The following is a 16,904-nucleotide window of genomic DNA, read 5'->3' as shown; positions in this document are numbered from 1 at the left end:
GGACATTTATGCTTTATGATCCAAATCGTTCAGGCCCTATAGACATCACTTCATGGGCTATATGCTAATGTACCCTCTGAATGGGTCACCACTGGTGCAATTATGGCCGGTAACAAGGACTAACAGGGGGATACCAGGGTGATAGATTAAGTAATAAGGGGAGAATGGTCCATGTGGAATCATGAGCGCACTAATGATACTTGAATATCAAATTAAGCATGACAAGACTGGAACAAAACAGCATCCATCTTAGGAATTCATTTTACAGTCAAGTCAGATAAACCTGTGAAAAGGTATCACAATATTTAAATCAAACTTCTTTAGAATACATCCTCTCTTGTTTTTTCTATCCCTTAACAGAGGATATTATCACTAGGTTATAGAAAGCTGTTCTGCCTGGTTCTGAACTACATCAGTCTGTTGAAAACCATGAAACAGTGGAACTGCATGTGTGAGTTATACACTGTAGCCTCAAACATTCCAAGACAATTAAGTCTTTTGTTAACACATCCATATGGTACCTTTAATACAATGCAAGACATATGAGTGACAAACTTGTGCTCTGAAAATCGGTAAAACAGAAAAAGGGCCATAAATTACCAAATACGACTGGAAACAACAAGCAGATTGACTTGACCCAAGTGTGAATGCCAATTTTAGCGAGTATTCCCTCTTTTGCTTTTGTTATTGTTTATCTGTGTGAAAAGCGGCAAAGATTCAGTCTCAGCCACTGCCCATTACAGACTACCAAACATGTAAACAACAGGAAGAAAATGCCAAATTATCTACCTGATAGTCACACGAGAAATCCTCCATTAGGTGCCAACACCCTAACCTAGGCTGACAGATCCGGTTCAGTGACTGAATTAACAGCACTAAGCGGAAAGCTTGTGGCTAATCAACTGTGAGGGCACCGACCTGTGCTTCAAAAGCAGCCATGTGCATGAATTTAAGCTGCAGTAGGTTTAGGGCAGGTGAATTCAAACAATAAAAGTGAAAAAAAAAAAACAAAAACAGTTATAAAGAACCAAAAACAGTTTTTGTACCAGGCTGTAATCGAATGTATTCCTGCTGTAGAGGTTGACATTTTATCATTGGAGTCTCTGGGGGATTTACTCACTTTGGGAGCCAGCCAGCCTCAAGAGGCAATTCAAACTGCAGCTTTTGGCACTTTATGTTGTCATCATTCCTCAGCCCCTAAGGTTGCTGTTTGAGATAGAGTGTATTTCCACACACCCCAAGAGATCAAAGCTGTTAATCCAGGTTCATTTGAGTAAAACGGAAAACAGAGGAAATCCTGTAATGAAGAGTGGCAGCAAATGGAAAGTGAAGCTCACAACTGAAAGAAATTCACCACACTTTGCATATCTGGTTATGAAAAAAAAAAAAAAAAAAACTACAAGCCTGCCAGTTGTGTGAGACCATTATACAATACTGCCCAACAGTGCCAAAAGGGATCTGTTCATTACCACTCCTACAGCAAAAAACTATTCAAACCCAGGACAATATGCTGCCATTTGGTCTCCAGATCCATTTATCTTACAAAATCTCTGGCCTTCTGAAATGCTCCCCAGGGATGTCTGAACTGTGGGGAACATTTGTCCACATACAGGCTCTGTGCCAGGCTCAAAAGCTGGTAAGGCCCTAATCTTCCTCCATCAGTCTGTCTGTCATTGATAAGGACAATCAGGGTAGAATTCGGCAGGAATTCCACAAATGTCAAACAGTACATACCGAGGATCAGCGGAGCACTCACACACAATGGTGCATTGTGCCAGTTTGGCACAATGCACTTTGGAGACAAAAATCTGTGCTGTTGCGTTATCAGGACACAATATTGCAAAAATAGGTCTGATAGTGGCACAAAGCTGTTCCCTATGCTTACACCAAAATGGAACTGTGTCCTGAAACAAAGTTCACCTCTTTGAGAAATACACATATTTTCTACTGAGCTACTGAGTTTTATAATCTTTTAGCTAAAACATGTAATGTAGATGGTTTATATGGAAATTATAGTTGACAATTTTGTTTTCCCCACCTACCCCCACCTGCAAAAAAACCCAAAAATCATTAAAAAGTTGGTCATAAAAACAGAACAAAAAAGTCAAACTGGACTTAATGCTTGATTAATGACCCAGTTTCTCACATTATTTCAAGTCGTCAGCTCTTGAATTGTAAAAGTTACGGCCAGTAGAATTCCCTTGTGAAACTTTGAGTATAAAAGTTGTGATTCTACAGCAACTAAATCAACACAAACATATGTGACAAGCTACTTAATCAGGGTTTCCAGCAGTGCTGCAGTGGTCCACTCTTTGTTCATTCACTTCACTTCACTTCACTTCAAACATTAACCTCCCATATTACTTGTTTTAATACTATAATACTTGCTTTGGATTCCTTCTAATGCAAATGTGCTATGCTTTTGTGAAATGACAATAAAAACAACTTAAAGAGGGTTTTTCAGACCACTGTGATGTTGTGTATTAAAAAAACGTTTGGAGCCAGACAGTTATTTTGGGGTTTTTATCCATGAGTGTTCACATAAGACAACCATATCCACAGAACCCTGGAGAACTCTCTGCTCTCTGCGTACACTGACTCCCTGTAGCCTAGCATCACGTTGTGGTCCCCTGGGCTGGATGTACGACTCCTTGTGGTTGCGGCTGTGGCTCCAGGCCCGGTGGCACCTGGCAGCGGATCAGATCCTGGGCGGTGGCCCGTTCAGAGCTGCCAGCACTTTGGATCGCCTCCAGCTGAGTTTGCACTCCAGGACTCATCTCCACACCAAACTGAACACAGCAAAGGTCACGTACAAAAAAAAAAAAAAAAAAAAAGCCACCTGCGCGAACAACTTAAATAACAAAGAATTGTATCTCTTAAATCCAAACAGGAGCGTGTGTAACTTAAACGCATCTAGCAGCAGAACAAATCAGAGCATGTTTTGTTGCTTGACAATGATTGTGTAGAGGATTTGGAAAGAATCCCATTGGCTGCAGATGTAATGAGGGACGGTGCTGCAAGAGCGATAGAGCACCAAATGACCTCTGGCAGGAGGGGAAATGAGCGTTGTTAGGAGTTTGAGTGAATTAGTGGGGCCATTTGTATTCATTGCTATATTACAAAAGCAGGGACATCGGAACAGGCCTCGTGGTCGCTGTGTGCTTTCATTACAATCTCAACGCTCCAAAAGAAAACCAGCCTCAGGCCTTTTAAAGCCAGGTCTGGACTCAGCATGTCTGTGAGTGGGATTTATTTGCTCGGTAACAAGATGAATTGGTCTGAGGTATTAGGTGTTGAGGCTGTTCAGGCAGACAGTCCTTCACTGATTAAAATGAGCTTCCACAGGGGTCAAGGGAATGGGGAGGGTTGAGGTTTGTTTTTGTGTGCACGTTGGAAACGTCTTTGTGTGGTCTCAGCGTTAAATCATCACCTGAAGTAACCGGAGGAGAAGAGTCTTGTAATGTGTGCGGCAGTAAAAAAAAAAAAAAAAAAAAAAGGATTCAAGGAAGCTTTATTGTCATACCAACATCATCATCATGTACGCACATGAGGGGAGTAGAAAAGAACTGAGGCCCGGTCAAGCCAAGAACAACTAAGAAAAAGAAAAGGAAACAGAATATAAATCTAAATATATACAAGTGTGCCTTGGAGCTGAAGTGAAGTGAAGTGAAGTTCCCTTGGAAATGAAGTTACAATGACTAAATTTGAGTAAGAGCTGTACAGGAGTTACTTGTTTCCCTTACTTGTTTGATATGATTGTGTTTTTAGTCCACACTTTAGACGAATGATTTATGAAATGTTTTAAATTGCAGTGAATGCTTTTTTTTTATGAGCCTTGAATTTGCTCATTAACCATTAATGCGAGTAATGATCAATAGATCTGTTAGTACTACTGCCTATAAAAGCCAGCTGGACCAGCTTGGAGTTAGTTTCACTGGGAGTGAGTGTTAGTGTCAGTATCGGTGTCCTCATGGGGCTGATAACACGTGTAGAGGTGTTAATTAGTCCATCGGAGAGCGATAAGGGCCAAATGAATTCTGGTGTTTGCCACACTCTAAACTCAGTGTCACACATAGAAAACAGCTCCCAACAGTCACCTTAAACTGCCACCTCACACTCAGTTTTGTTCACATTGTGGCCATCGAGCTGACGCTGCGACCCAAAACAATCTCTGGTGAGAGCAGCGGCTAAACAAGCTCCTCATTCAACAACAGTTAACGCTCCCACCAGCCGACATTAACAACCACTAATTAATCACAGTCTTTATTTCCCACTGGAGGAGAGCTGAGATGACTGTGGAGGAGGGAGACGCTGCTCTGTGGCTTATCAGACTCATCTTTCAGCCAGACCAACGTTCCCTCTTTGAGCCGAAAAGCTCTCCCGGAGGTTTTGGCAGCGGAGAGTGGAGAGTCCAAAGGGCTGACTACAGCAGTGCAGCAGGGAACAACACGCCATAACTACTGTACCTTGTGGCGTGTCACTCTGTTGGACTGCTGACCGTAAAGTGCGTGCCACGTTGCATGTCGCGCACAGTGGTAGAGAAATTGCATTTTCGTTCTGGGACCAAAAGCCAGTGGTCAGACTCATCATGTTAGCTCATCAGCACATCAGGGGCAAATTTTGGAGAAAACGCAGGAAAAAGAAGCCAAAAGAAAACATAAAACAAACACATTCACCACAGTGGATGCGTAACAAGAAAGGCCTAACTTTGAGGTCATAATCCTGCATTTTACCATACAAAATTATAAAATATAAGATAAAAATATATCTTCAGCAATAGTCATTTACAGAAGTTTCTATTGTTTCTTGTGCTGGATTATAATTACTATTGGTTATTATTACTACTTCAGAAACCATATCAGGCATCAGTGAGTGAATCTGGCCATCAAGTTCCATTTCCATTTCCTCATCTAACAGTCACTTTTGAAGCAACTTATAAGCGGGGGCCATCAGTTAAACTTAAGAGCAGTAGAGACCTTTTGTAAGTTCAAGATCTCTGCAATGGGCGCAAAGAGAACAGGTAAAGAAGTGTTAGACATATCAGACATTTCTGACCTGAATTAATTCAGCCACAGGCAGCCAATGGAGAGCAGCGCGACACGAGCTGTTCCACATGAAGGGAGACTCACCAGGGAAATAACCATAACCTGCACCAGGAGCTGAGTGGTGTTCTGAGTCAAGGAAGGCCTGACATGATGTGATGTATAGAAAAAAGTGGCACAACCGTGAGCCAAACACAACATGGTTAAAGAATAAAATTAAAGGAAAAGAGGAAGGAAGAAAGATTATGTTAACTTCTTATAAACACGATTACTGCTATATTCATCTTACACTTCCTGTCTTACTGACACATCCCAAGGTAGTTTATATGACTGGATCTTTACATGGAAGAGATCTGCATACAGTCAGCGGATGTACTGTGATCAATATGGAAATAAGAACCTGGTTCACACTCTGTTCCTGTATTCAGGGTTTCATTCATCTCTCTATCAACTGTTAAGCAGGTGCCGTTTTCTTCCAATGTCGTGCACCTGAAGAAAATGTCTGTATCAACAAATGTGAAACCAAAGACGTGTGAGAAAGTGTACTGCTGCATCACAAAGCTGGCAGAGGAGAGCATGTCGTTGGACAGAGGTCAAAGGTCAGAGCTTAATGAGCACAACAGCCAGGGGATGTGTAAAAAGCAGGAACCTGCTTTAAATATACAGTGTGAATATGCTGGTGGGCATGTGTTCTATCCCCTAATTGCACACGCACACGCACACGCACACACACACACACACACACACACACACACACACACACACACACACACCAGGGAGCAGGTAATTAACCAGAGTGCATTTAGTTTGTGCAGTTTAGCTGTCCTCTGTTTATCAGTGGACATATTAAAACATTCTGGCAACAATCTATGACAAGGACTGACAGAAATCTTTTTTTAAAGGTATGCTTAAAAAAGAAATCTCCACTATTTTAAAGATAACTTCACTGTCTTTAGTGTGTCAGGAAACACTGTGACCAACGGAAACAGCAACCACTGCTTTTTTTCTTCAGAGTTTCAGATCACTACGCCTTTCTCGTCATCAGCCAATCTTGGCCTGCTCAAAGAACTATTACAACATTTCACCTCAAAGTCATCGACCACAACAATTAGCCAGTGAATGCCACTGTTTATGAACAGGGCAGTAGTCAGAGCATCTGCACTCAATTTTAATTTCCGCTGTTACAGTTTTATCAACCCACACTATGATCTTTGTGTCAGTGCTGACAACAGGTCATATTGTGACATCACAGCATTATTACCTCTGTCTGTGATTCTCCGTCTATAATTTGTCACTGCGATACACAGCCGACTATTCCAGTACAAATGCAGCTTTCAACATCGAAAACAATGTAATTTTGTAAAAACTGGGCACAGACCAGCTGATTGTTCCTCTGACAGAGAGGCCATCAGAGACTGATACTACAATTATAAAGATCCTCCTGCTCCAGCAGGAAGAAGAAGAAGAAGAAGAAAAAAAAAAGTTATCACACTTTAGTTTGTTCTTCTGTTGGGAAACTATGATTATATATGGAATTTCATGTTCTTACCAGAACAGGTTTAAATCTCAAATGTCAGAGTTTATCTCCATGACCAAGACTGTGGCAGTGAGCTACAAAGAGGTCCAGGTGAAGGTGAGGTCAAGGAGGTTGAGTCTTGTTTTTAGCAGCAAGAAAATATGCCAATATTTCAATTATTGGCATTTGAAGATCAAACTTCATGGCTATTCCATTAAATTCATTTGGTATTTAATATTCATGCTTTTTGTTGAATTGGCATTAACCCTTTTAGAGCCACATTTAGGCATTTAGGGATAGTAGCTTACAAGGCAAAACAAAAAAAGTCGACATTCCCATTCCCAACACTGTAAACCATTGTGATGAAACAAAACTTTACAACCTAACCTGAGCAGAAACATTTAGGTTGCCATCTATCTTTCTCTGATCATGAGTTCTGCTCACTCTTTTGAGAGGTAAGGATGTTGCCTCATTCCCATACAGTTATTTGGTAAATTAATTACTGGTGACTCTCAGAATGACCTGATTTTTGCCACCCAGATCAGCTGATCATCAGCTGATCTGGGTCTCCTTCACACATCTCCTTCACACATCAGGACAGTCTATTTAAACAAGCGGCTCCATGTGTTGAACTGCTGCTGCCAGCCACTGAAACATGACACTTTTTTTTTCCTGAAAAGGTATAAATAAATAATAAAAACTGAAAAAACGAACAAAAACAGACAACAAAAAAGCAAAACAAAACATAATCATCTTCTCTCCTGATTATCAAAAGGTTGGCATTGACACTAAAAGCTTTTCCACTGGCATAATCACATTACAGACCTGATTTCTCTGAGTGCAGCTGTATTATATACACACAGTCATACTCAATGCCACTGAGAAAAAAGACTTGGAGTCTTTGTGCAGGCTCACTGAGGCAGATTACAGATTGCGTGGGCAAGTGCATCAAAGTACAGGAGACTTCTATCAGGCCATAAGCAACTTACCTGACCACTTTCGTGCCGCTTTTATTGACCTGCATGTCCACCAGACATCCTGATATGACGTAGGAGGCCAGATTGATCTCTGAGAACTCCGCCTGGGGAATAGAAGAAGAAGATGAAGGAAGAAAAGAAAAAGACACCCCTGCACTTTACAAGATGCTTCCTACAACATCATATCGCATCAGGTTAACCAACTACAAAAATTCACCTGCCTGGATCTCAGTCCTCAGATGGACAGAAAGGTGTCAATTCTTTTAAAGAGCTAAAATATAGATTGCCCTTTGTGTCATGCCATATGTTACATACGATGAAGGCAATACTTTATTTCCCTTCATTTCTGCATTTGCAGAACTGAAAGTAAATTGCAATAGTCAGGAGAAAGAGAGAGAAGAAAAGTGATTTATCCCCAGTCAGACAGTTACGGTCTGCAAAAGGGTGCAGCCTGGGCACCTGATGTATCAAATGCTGCTTCACTGCATTTGTATTGAAAAATGTTATTAATCCCAATTGTGATCAACAATTTTAATGTTTTCACAGTAAAATCTACCTTTTATTAAACTTCACTAAGTCTACAAAAGCACCACACAGAGCAGTTACCATGGCACCAGGCTCTTATACACTGTTTTTACTGTACGTGCTTGCCAGCTGCATCGTTTTCCCAACACGGAGCAGCCAAAATGGTTAAAGGTATAATATCTAAATTCTGCTATATACACAGTGAAGGAACTTTATTGATCCCTTTGGAATGTGTTCCTTTGTATTGGATCCATCCTCTTCATAGTTAAATACACACAGCTGGAAGATTAAGGGCCTTGCCCAAGGGTCCACAGTGATGGTGATGAGGGTGGGGACAGGCAGTGGCTTTCACTTTCCCCACCCAAATCTATTAGCGGTCAGGGATTTGAACCAATGACCTTCCAGTCACAAACTCAATTGTGAACAATTTTTTCAGCCCAGACATTGAAACAATGGTAAAGGGTGTCAGTTTCATGTAATACTGATGCCGCAATCTCAATAACACAATTAAAAGGTCTTTTTTCGATGGGACCTCACTTTAAAGCACGAACGGAGTGGATTTAATGGGCCCAAACAAAAATCCTGCTAAAACTATTAGACACGACACCTTTGACTCCGAAACTGAAAGCTACAAAAAAAAAAAAAAAAAACATGGCTGCTTCTCATTTAACTGTGAGTACTCCAATCCTGAGTCATCACTTGAGCTGCAATGTTTCACTTGCTCTTCACGCTACTTTACTCAAAGGAATACTGTAATCAAACAAAAATGCCAAACCAATGCCAAAAAGTTCAGCTCTGTTTATCAGCAGTTGATGTCTCATGTTTAAAGCACGAAGGTCACAGAAGACCACATTTACAATGTGGGGTATCCTGCTATGGAGGTAATGATATTTGGCTATGAATTTTGTGGATTGACATAATTATTTATGCTTTTCAAACATTTCCAGGGGACATTGGAAGAACAAACTCCTTCTCAAAAGAATGTTTTTTGTTTTGCAGAAAGGCACACATGTTTAACACATGGCTGACAGCTAATCAAACAACTGTGTTTGTGACTGAACGGTCAGTGCATAAATCATGGATCAATGGTTCCTTTAACGAGCATTTTATGTGCTGTTATGCAAATATAGCGTTTTTTCTTTTTTTTAATCTGGTGTCCAGTCAGAAAAACATGCTACTGAGTGAGTGCGAGTTTCATTTAGTCTCACGTTCATCAACCTTGAGTTTTGAAAGTCTCTGAGGTCTTTGTTTTGGTTTTACATTCCACAATTCTACTGTTTTGGCTCAGACCTATCTTTGCATAAGGCAGAGGTTTTCTGAATAGCCAAACAAACAAACAAACAACCCCCCACAAAAAAAAAAAAAAAAAAAAAAAAAAAAAAAAAACTTCAATAAACCAGCACTATCACCAAACAACATGGAACAAAATTAGCAACCTGCCAGTGAACGTAGAGGAATATTTATCTGCTAAAGAGCCCGATATTTCCCCCAGCGGCTGTTAGAGATGATTTACTTATCAGGAGGCCGGAAATAGAAATAGAAAATTAATTTTTATCTTTCCCAGTGTCTTAGTTTTTTCCGTAACGAGGTAGCTTCCTGCTAAGATGTTTGATATATCAACTTAAGGTTACAGCTTGTTGTGCTGCCCCAAGTGACCAAGCAAAAGAATAGAAAGTTCTGATAAATAGTAAAAGCCAGATTTCTCACAGTGGAGGAAGAAGAAACACACATCAAACCTTGAAACTGATTTCAATTTGCAGTTTGCGAAAAGGCCTGTTTGGACACCAGCTGATCATTGGCTGATACTGCGATAGTCTCGCAATAAGACACATCATCTACAGTCAGCTGCTTTCTATACAGGCAGTCCAACATGTCTCAGGAAGATCATCCTTTAAAAATTGCAACATGGACTGTGAGGGAAGCAGATCCAACAGCTGACCCTCTATTCAACCCTGCTCCTGCCAGGTTTCATAGCATACTTTCCATTCAGTCGACTGCAATCTACACATTCTCATTCTGTGATCATCATTCAAGGCTTTAAGCCTGCTTTACTGGGCTTTATATGAGCTTTCATCTGCATAAAAAGGAAATATTATTAGCAATAGCCTTTCAGAGACAAATTTCCCTTTCATCTTTTGCTGTAGCCCATGTACACTCTGCATGGGGGAGTGAATCAGTTTTGAATAGAAAGCGCCAATGTAACGAAACTTGTGTTTTTGCCAAGAGAGAGAGAGAGAGAGAGAGAGAGAGAGAGAGAGAAATAAACCCACCCGCCTCTTTTATTTATTGTATTGCACTCTCAGAGGAAAAGCAGAGACTAAATGCCGTAATCTTATTTAGGGGACAACGAGGCGCCACTCAAACTCAATGCGCCTCAAGGACATTAACTTGGCTCTCTTCCTTTTCTTCAGCTCTTCTTTACTGATACCCGCTTCTGAAAGAAACATCTGTGTGCTCAGCAGCAAAGGCCCTGCCAAAAAAAGAGCACTTAAATGCATAACACACCCAAATGCTCTCAACAAATCCCATCTTAAACACAGAGGCCTACACTGACTTTTGCTGCCACTTGATAAATCCAGAGAGGGGGCAACGCTCTGGCGAGGGCCAAGCACCGTATGTCGTCTCGGATTTGCTGGTTCTGGGTACGGGGAGCGCTCACAGCTACTGTCATTGGGCAGTAATGGATGAAGTGGCTGGTGTGGGGCACAGGCCCAGAAGCCAGGACGAGAGGCTTTTCACAGCGCCATGGTTACATCACGGTAACACATTCAGACACTTGTCTTGGATCTGCTCTTGCCTGGGAAAGGAAAACAGGAAGTGATACATGGAGGAGCTGATCACTCTCATTTGTTAACCTGCATCCATACTGGCTTTCAGCTGACCTGTTACTTTGTTACAGGAGTCTATTTTATTACGGTTATTTGTTAGTTTAGATTATGTTTCTGGCAGGTATAGTCAGTTCAGTTACGCAGGAAAACACATGTAAAAGCTCAAACACTAGATCACTGTTGTAGATAGCATTTATTTCTATGTAATTTTCAGTCAACTCAACACTATTTGAATTGTCATTGACAAAATATTATTCCTGATTCATGTGGAAGGCAATACACAGCTGAAAATAGCTATTTCCTCACAGGCCTCAATACAGGGCTGCATGAACTCTGTCCTTATTGCCCGTGGACAGGCCAGTCAACACCTCTTGACAGGCGCTCATCTGGAATCTTCTGCAGTATTTTTAGATTTGGACCAGTGTCCCTGACGTTTAGGCGGTTAAGGTGTCTTTTGTTCGGTCATGGGTCAAACTGTAAACTGGGCCTTTTGTCCTTCAACAAAAACAAGAGCAAGGTGCTGCTAGAATCTGTTGCTACTTTGTCAGAGCAGCAACTAGTTTATTAACTATCAAATCAAATTAGATGTCATGAAATGGGCAGTTGAAGTGTGTCAGATGAAATGCAGAATAGCTTTGGGTGGATGGATTTTATTGTAACAAAGATGAGAGGAGTTGGCAAAACCTATTGGCAAAGAGCTTGGCTGTGAGGAGACAGTGGCCAAACAAGGTTTGTATTATCTCACAACCTTAAACAAAAAGACATTAATGAAATGAAGCAGGAAATGTATAAAGTCTAGAAAAGCTTCACGATTAAGTTACTTTATCCCAATCATATAAGCAGGGAGTCGATAGGAAATCAGCTGGCTTGACTTGACTGGAGGGGAGATGGAGAAAAGCATGGGAAGGGCTCACTGATGACAGTTTAACTGTCATTTCAAAAAAGGGAATGAAAGAAAGAAATTGAATTTGCCTTTCACACAAGCATTACATAAATAATATAGCAATATAGAACTGTGCTCTAAATATTGTATACATATTGTGCAGGACTAAAAAAAGATTTATTATGCATGACGTACTTTATGATGATAATTATTTAAAAAGACTTTGAATACCACCTATTTCATCATCATTGGGATTTCTAATTATAGAGGCAGATGTAACCAAGGAAGGAGTTAATGAAGGCAAAAAAAGAAAAGTAATTTTCCCATGACAGTCTAAGCCATAATTAACCTTGGTAATCATTCATTTTTTGTCTTCACAAATGCCCATTATATTCCTTTTAACGCTGACTTTGTTCCACTGATAGTTGTTTGTTTTATTTTTGCTGCTCATTGGAAGAAGAAGAAGAAGAAGAAAAAAAAAACTGCTAAAGCTGTTGATAAAAATTGTTCGAGCCCAGATGGAGCCTCTCATTGTGTGGTTTCCTTTCATCTGAAAATAGATGTTTTTCAGTGACACAAAGCGCTTCTTTTATTTTTCCACATCTTTTGTTTCGATGTGGAGGACGTTGACCAACACGAACCTGGCCGAAATAAAAATACTTTGAATGGCTAATGTTGCACAGCTCTCACATTAAAATGCATGTGTCAGCAGTTGCCTGGCAAACTGTGAAATGAAAAATTGGAGTCATATGAGGTTAAGCTGTTAGGTTTCTGGATCGAGACTTCAGAGAGAACTGTCTGTAGTGTTTTGATTCAGCACATGGGGAACGTGCAGTAGTTGCTGGGCAGATACTTTCTTGTTGACTATGTCTGAATGTTTTAGTAATTCCCGATAAGCTTCATTGAGTCACATACTGATGCAATTGAAACTCTGAAGTACAGTGGGCCATTCATATGAACCACAAAGAGGTACTTGCGGCTAATCACTCCCACCTTGTACAACAGTGAAATAATCTACTGAGGCATTCAATGTTGAAATCTAAAACAGATGCTAAATGTTATAAAGAATATACATCAAATGATGGATACATCAAATGTCTGTAAGCACCAAAGCAAATCATCTGTCCTGGGCAAGTTTAACCCAGATGCCCTGAGTCATAGGTAAACTCAAGCCAAAAAAGAGCACAGATAACATATAGCCAACTGCCTGTGAGCTGCCATGACTGCAGCAGAAAGGACTGTGGGCAGCACCGGGGTCATGCGCCTGTTGAGCAGATGTTGCTCCGCACGACCCAAACCACACTTGGTCTCATGACCCTGAGGAACAAGCCTACGTCCTTTCTCAAATAACACAGCTCTTCATATTTAACCAACTAATTGGTCCAGTTGTGTAAATTGCACTGTTTATGGCTTGGGAGTAGTAAATAGACAGATTGTTTGGCTTTTGTTGGGTGTCATTGTGAGTGTGATTGACTTTGACTGTAGCTGCTAAACATTTTTGGCATTTTTACACTAGACTGCCATCAGCTTTCAAACGCCAAGAATCTGCAGCAGGATGACAACATTCAACACCAAAGTTGTCAGATAGGACACTTTTGGACTTTGAGAGGACTTCAGCTGGGCACCATCACTGCTACACACATCTAGAATAGTTCAAAGGAGTGGAAGACAAAACCCCAAACATCTGGATCTCTGGAACACGTCGCTAGTCTGGATATGTATATTAAATCTCTGAGTATGAAGTGGTGGGATGACACCATAACAAACATTTAGAGAAAATAATGGGTCAGAATCAGGGGTCAACCTATAAAGCGAGAGAGGAGCCACAATTTCTCTCTTAGAAATTAAAAGCTTAATTCTTTAACAAAAAACAAAAAATCTCAAGCGCTCAAACAAGCACATGAAGGGGGGATACTATGGTCATACTTGGCCTAGTAAGAACAGGAATTCAAGGTGGCTTAAGTGGGCCAGTGTTTGCAACTTTGAAGTAAATACTACGCTATGTGCGGTTGTGAGCGGTTTCTTCCGAGGGCCACATGGTGGAAATGGTTGCTTGACGAGAACTTGTGGTCATGGTGGTGTTTACGAGACAAGAGGCTACAATCTGTTCTCTGAGCTCAGGGCCAGCTGGTTAGCATTCAGTTAAGTAAAACATGTGATACAACAGTTAATCTCAGCATTCCTGTCCACATCTAGAGCCCTACTTCATCGAGTAAATCATGTTTGATGTTGAACTCACAACTTATCTATTGGAAAGGAAAATAAACTTCTTCTCAGCGAATGTCAATGTCACCTGAAGCTGAACTGGTACATTAACTGTTCAACTCTGATTTCAACTCTTTTCAACAGAAATAAAAGAAACTGGCATTTTTGCCATATATTTTTTCTGGATCTCATGATTTAAGTGAGTCCCAAACTAATAATATAATGTCATTTCACTATACTGGCTGTTTCTTTTTTTTTTTTTTTTCCTGGGGGGGAGGGTCCAAATATAGTACTGTTTTACAAATCAGACTGTGACGATTGCTTGGTGTACGTTGGCACACGGGACATCAAGAACTACAACTGACCATATTTCATCAAATGTGGAAAAGCCAATGGCTTTCCATTAGTCACGCAGGAGCACGGAAATCCACCACCAGCAGTCCTACGAGCATCTGTTTAGCTGTATTTAAATATTTAAAAAAATTACAAAAAAAAAAGTTACCCGGAGAACAAAGAACTTCGGGCCTCTGCCAAACGTAACTTCAAAGTGGGTCATGTTAATGAGAGGGAATGATCTACAACAATGGGCGCACACATCTACTATAGAGCTGTGGCTGGGAAAGGTAGAGGCGGCTGGAGAGGCTTAATGAGAGGACACATCTGAGAATCAAAGCTGCTCTCTCTTTCTCTTTCTTACAGATTGGCATCAGGCCTCCTCACTGCAGCATCACATGCTGTGGTGAGTGTGCCTCAGTCTACAGATGGTACCTTATATGGCTGCAAGGACTGCAGAGAAGCGTTGTGCTGGTTGGGATTCGGGAGCACAGCCTCAGCGAGCTTTTACAGCATGAAGATGATAAATGACAGCCAGTACATGTTGGCCAAGTTCAATGTCGCTCAAAAAAAATATGGGGGAAAAAAAAACAAAACAAACAAACATATAATATCATGTTTTCCTTCAAAACAAGCATATAAAAACAACTTTGAGAGCTGTTTTGGACTGAAACTGTTATTTTACAATGTAAGTTATAAAATGTAGCGGACGAAGGACTACAACAGTTGGTGCTGTGTTTCAGTATTGTAAAAAGCCTATTCAGCACCACAATGTTTGCCGAGTGGAGGCTGAAGGGAGGAGGAGAAAGTCCAGTGGCCTGCTCTGCTTTTATTATCATTCCCTAAATGGGTTCATCGCAGCATGTTGCTAACTTTTCACACAGAGATTGGGTTTCCATCGTCTTAAAGCTCTCAGCGAGGTGCACAAACAGTGTATGAAGAGCCTGGCTGCTGAAGGCAATTAGCAGCTGACTTGTTATAGTCAGAGTGGAGGGCTTGTGGGAAAGAGTTGAGGATCCAGCAAGAGCTAAGTAGGTCAGTAGGACCTATAGCTGAGCTTTGGAGGACCTGTGTGGACCCTCTCACCCCGAACTGGATGGGCCTCTTTAATTCAGCCAGTTTTTAATGGGGTTGAATAGCTCTAACACCACAAGATTAAAAAAAAAAAAAAAAAAAAAAAAAAAAAAATCACTTACAAAAGAATCTTGACTCGCTTAAGTCCCAACTTCTCCTAGAAGGATGTGACCACAACAGTAGAGAATTGAGGAACGAGCCTATAAAATCACCGGTCCAGCTTTTTGTGGTCCATTTTCCATCTCCAATAAAAACCCACCACCCCATTTCAAAGACAGCTCCACTCTCAACAATGGGTTGCAGATGTATGAGCCCACAGTTATCAGAGGTAAATTAGATGTTATCTACACACTATAAATACTGTATGTCTAGACTTATAAATATATCACCGTGCATGCTGTATACAATATTAGCAATTATGTTGAATTAGCATCAGGCTGTTTTCACATTTTAACATACACTATTGTTCTTTTCTCCCTGCTGAATATTAGATGAGAGGACTGATAGCAGCTAGATACAGGTAGAGATTAGCTTAGGCTACTTCAGCATTAGGGCCAGCCGTGGAGGAAAGGCCCAGATAGTTCATTTATACCACGTAACTCCACATAAAAACACAAAACATCATTTTGTTTATTTTAGTTTTATACTGCTACACTGTGTTACGTATTATTACTCAAATAAATGGATAGTTTTAAGTAAATTTAAGTAAATTTAAATGATCACGAAAATATTAGATGAGAGTGAATTTATGTTGAATCTACTTTACCTGCTCCACCCGGATCTCGTACTCGCCATTCATCTTCTTCCCTCTGAAATACTTCGCCCTGCATTGAGAAAATAGAGAAACTGTGAAGGAAATCGTCAAGAAATTTGATTTTCATATACATTAAGTCTTTCATTTAGGTTGAGTGCAAACGCCAAAGAATAACCAGAGTAGAGAATATAAATATCCTGACTTAGATTGATTTTTCTCTGTACATCTCATATATATGTATGTTTTTTTTCTCAACACGTGGATTTGTGCTCAGCACCAATAGTACAGTGTATGTGCTGCAAACACTAAGAGTCAAAACAACCTTAAAATACCCTTTTGTTTATTTGATTGAAGGAGAGCTGAAATTTCATCAGACCTTCCAAAATACCTTGTGAACGGGCAAAATGATGACTCATACTTTCCACAATCACAAAATCTGACCTCTCTGGGCTTCAAGTCAACAGAATCCTTTGGTAAAAAATAAAATACAGTTCTTTTAACAAGGAGAGTTCAGTGATACCTTTGAATTTCCTCCTTGAGTATTCTGGTGTGTGTGACAGCCTCTGGTCAAGCCGAAACAGAATGATTATACTTTTGAGACACTTTAGACAAAAGATCAGTGTATCAGTGAGCATTCTATATGATTTCCACACAAATACATGGCAGTAAAAGGGTTATGATGATTTTTGCATCAATAAGTCACATGAATGTAACATGCCGGATACATTTTACTTGTATTTGGGGAACACAAAATGATCTATTCCAGT

At 40.4% G+C, this 16,904-nt stretch overlaps 1 protein-coding gene across 1 annotated transcript in view; it reads right to left on the bottom strand.

Annotated features, from left to right (window-relative positions):
- syn3 (synapsin III) overlaps positions 1-16,904 on the bottom strand; it is an 89,881-nt gene that overhangs the window by 53,744 nt on the left and 19,233 nt on the right. Inside the window, exons 3-4 of the mRNA XM_029494881.1 lie at positions 16,150-16,207; positions 7,548-7,639 (exon numbers count right to left, since the gene is read on the bottom strand). Coding sequence (XP_029350741.1) covers positions 7,548-7,639; positions 16,150-16,207 — 150 coding nt within the window. The remainder of the gene's footprint in view (positions 1-7,547; positions 7,640-16,149; positions 16,208-16,904) is intronic.

The sequence above is a fragment of the Echeneis naucrates genome, chromosome 23 (genome assembly GCF_900963305.1).
Source record: "Echeneis naucrates chromosome 23, fEcheNa1.1, whole genome shotgun sequence".
In the NCBI taxonomy this organism is placed as follows: Eukaryota; Metazoa; Chordata; class Actinopteri; order Carangiformes; family Echeneidae; genus Echeneis; species Echeneis naucrates.
Note: the sequence above shows the minus strand (reverse complement) of the source record. Positions and strands in the feature narration are given on the sequence as shown.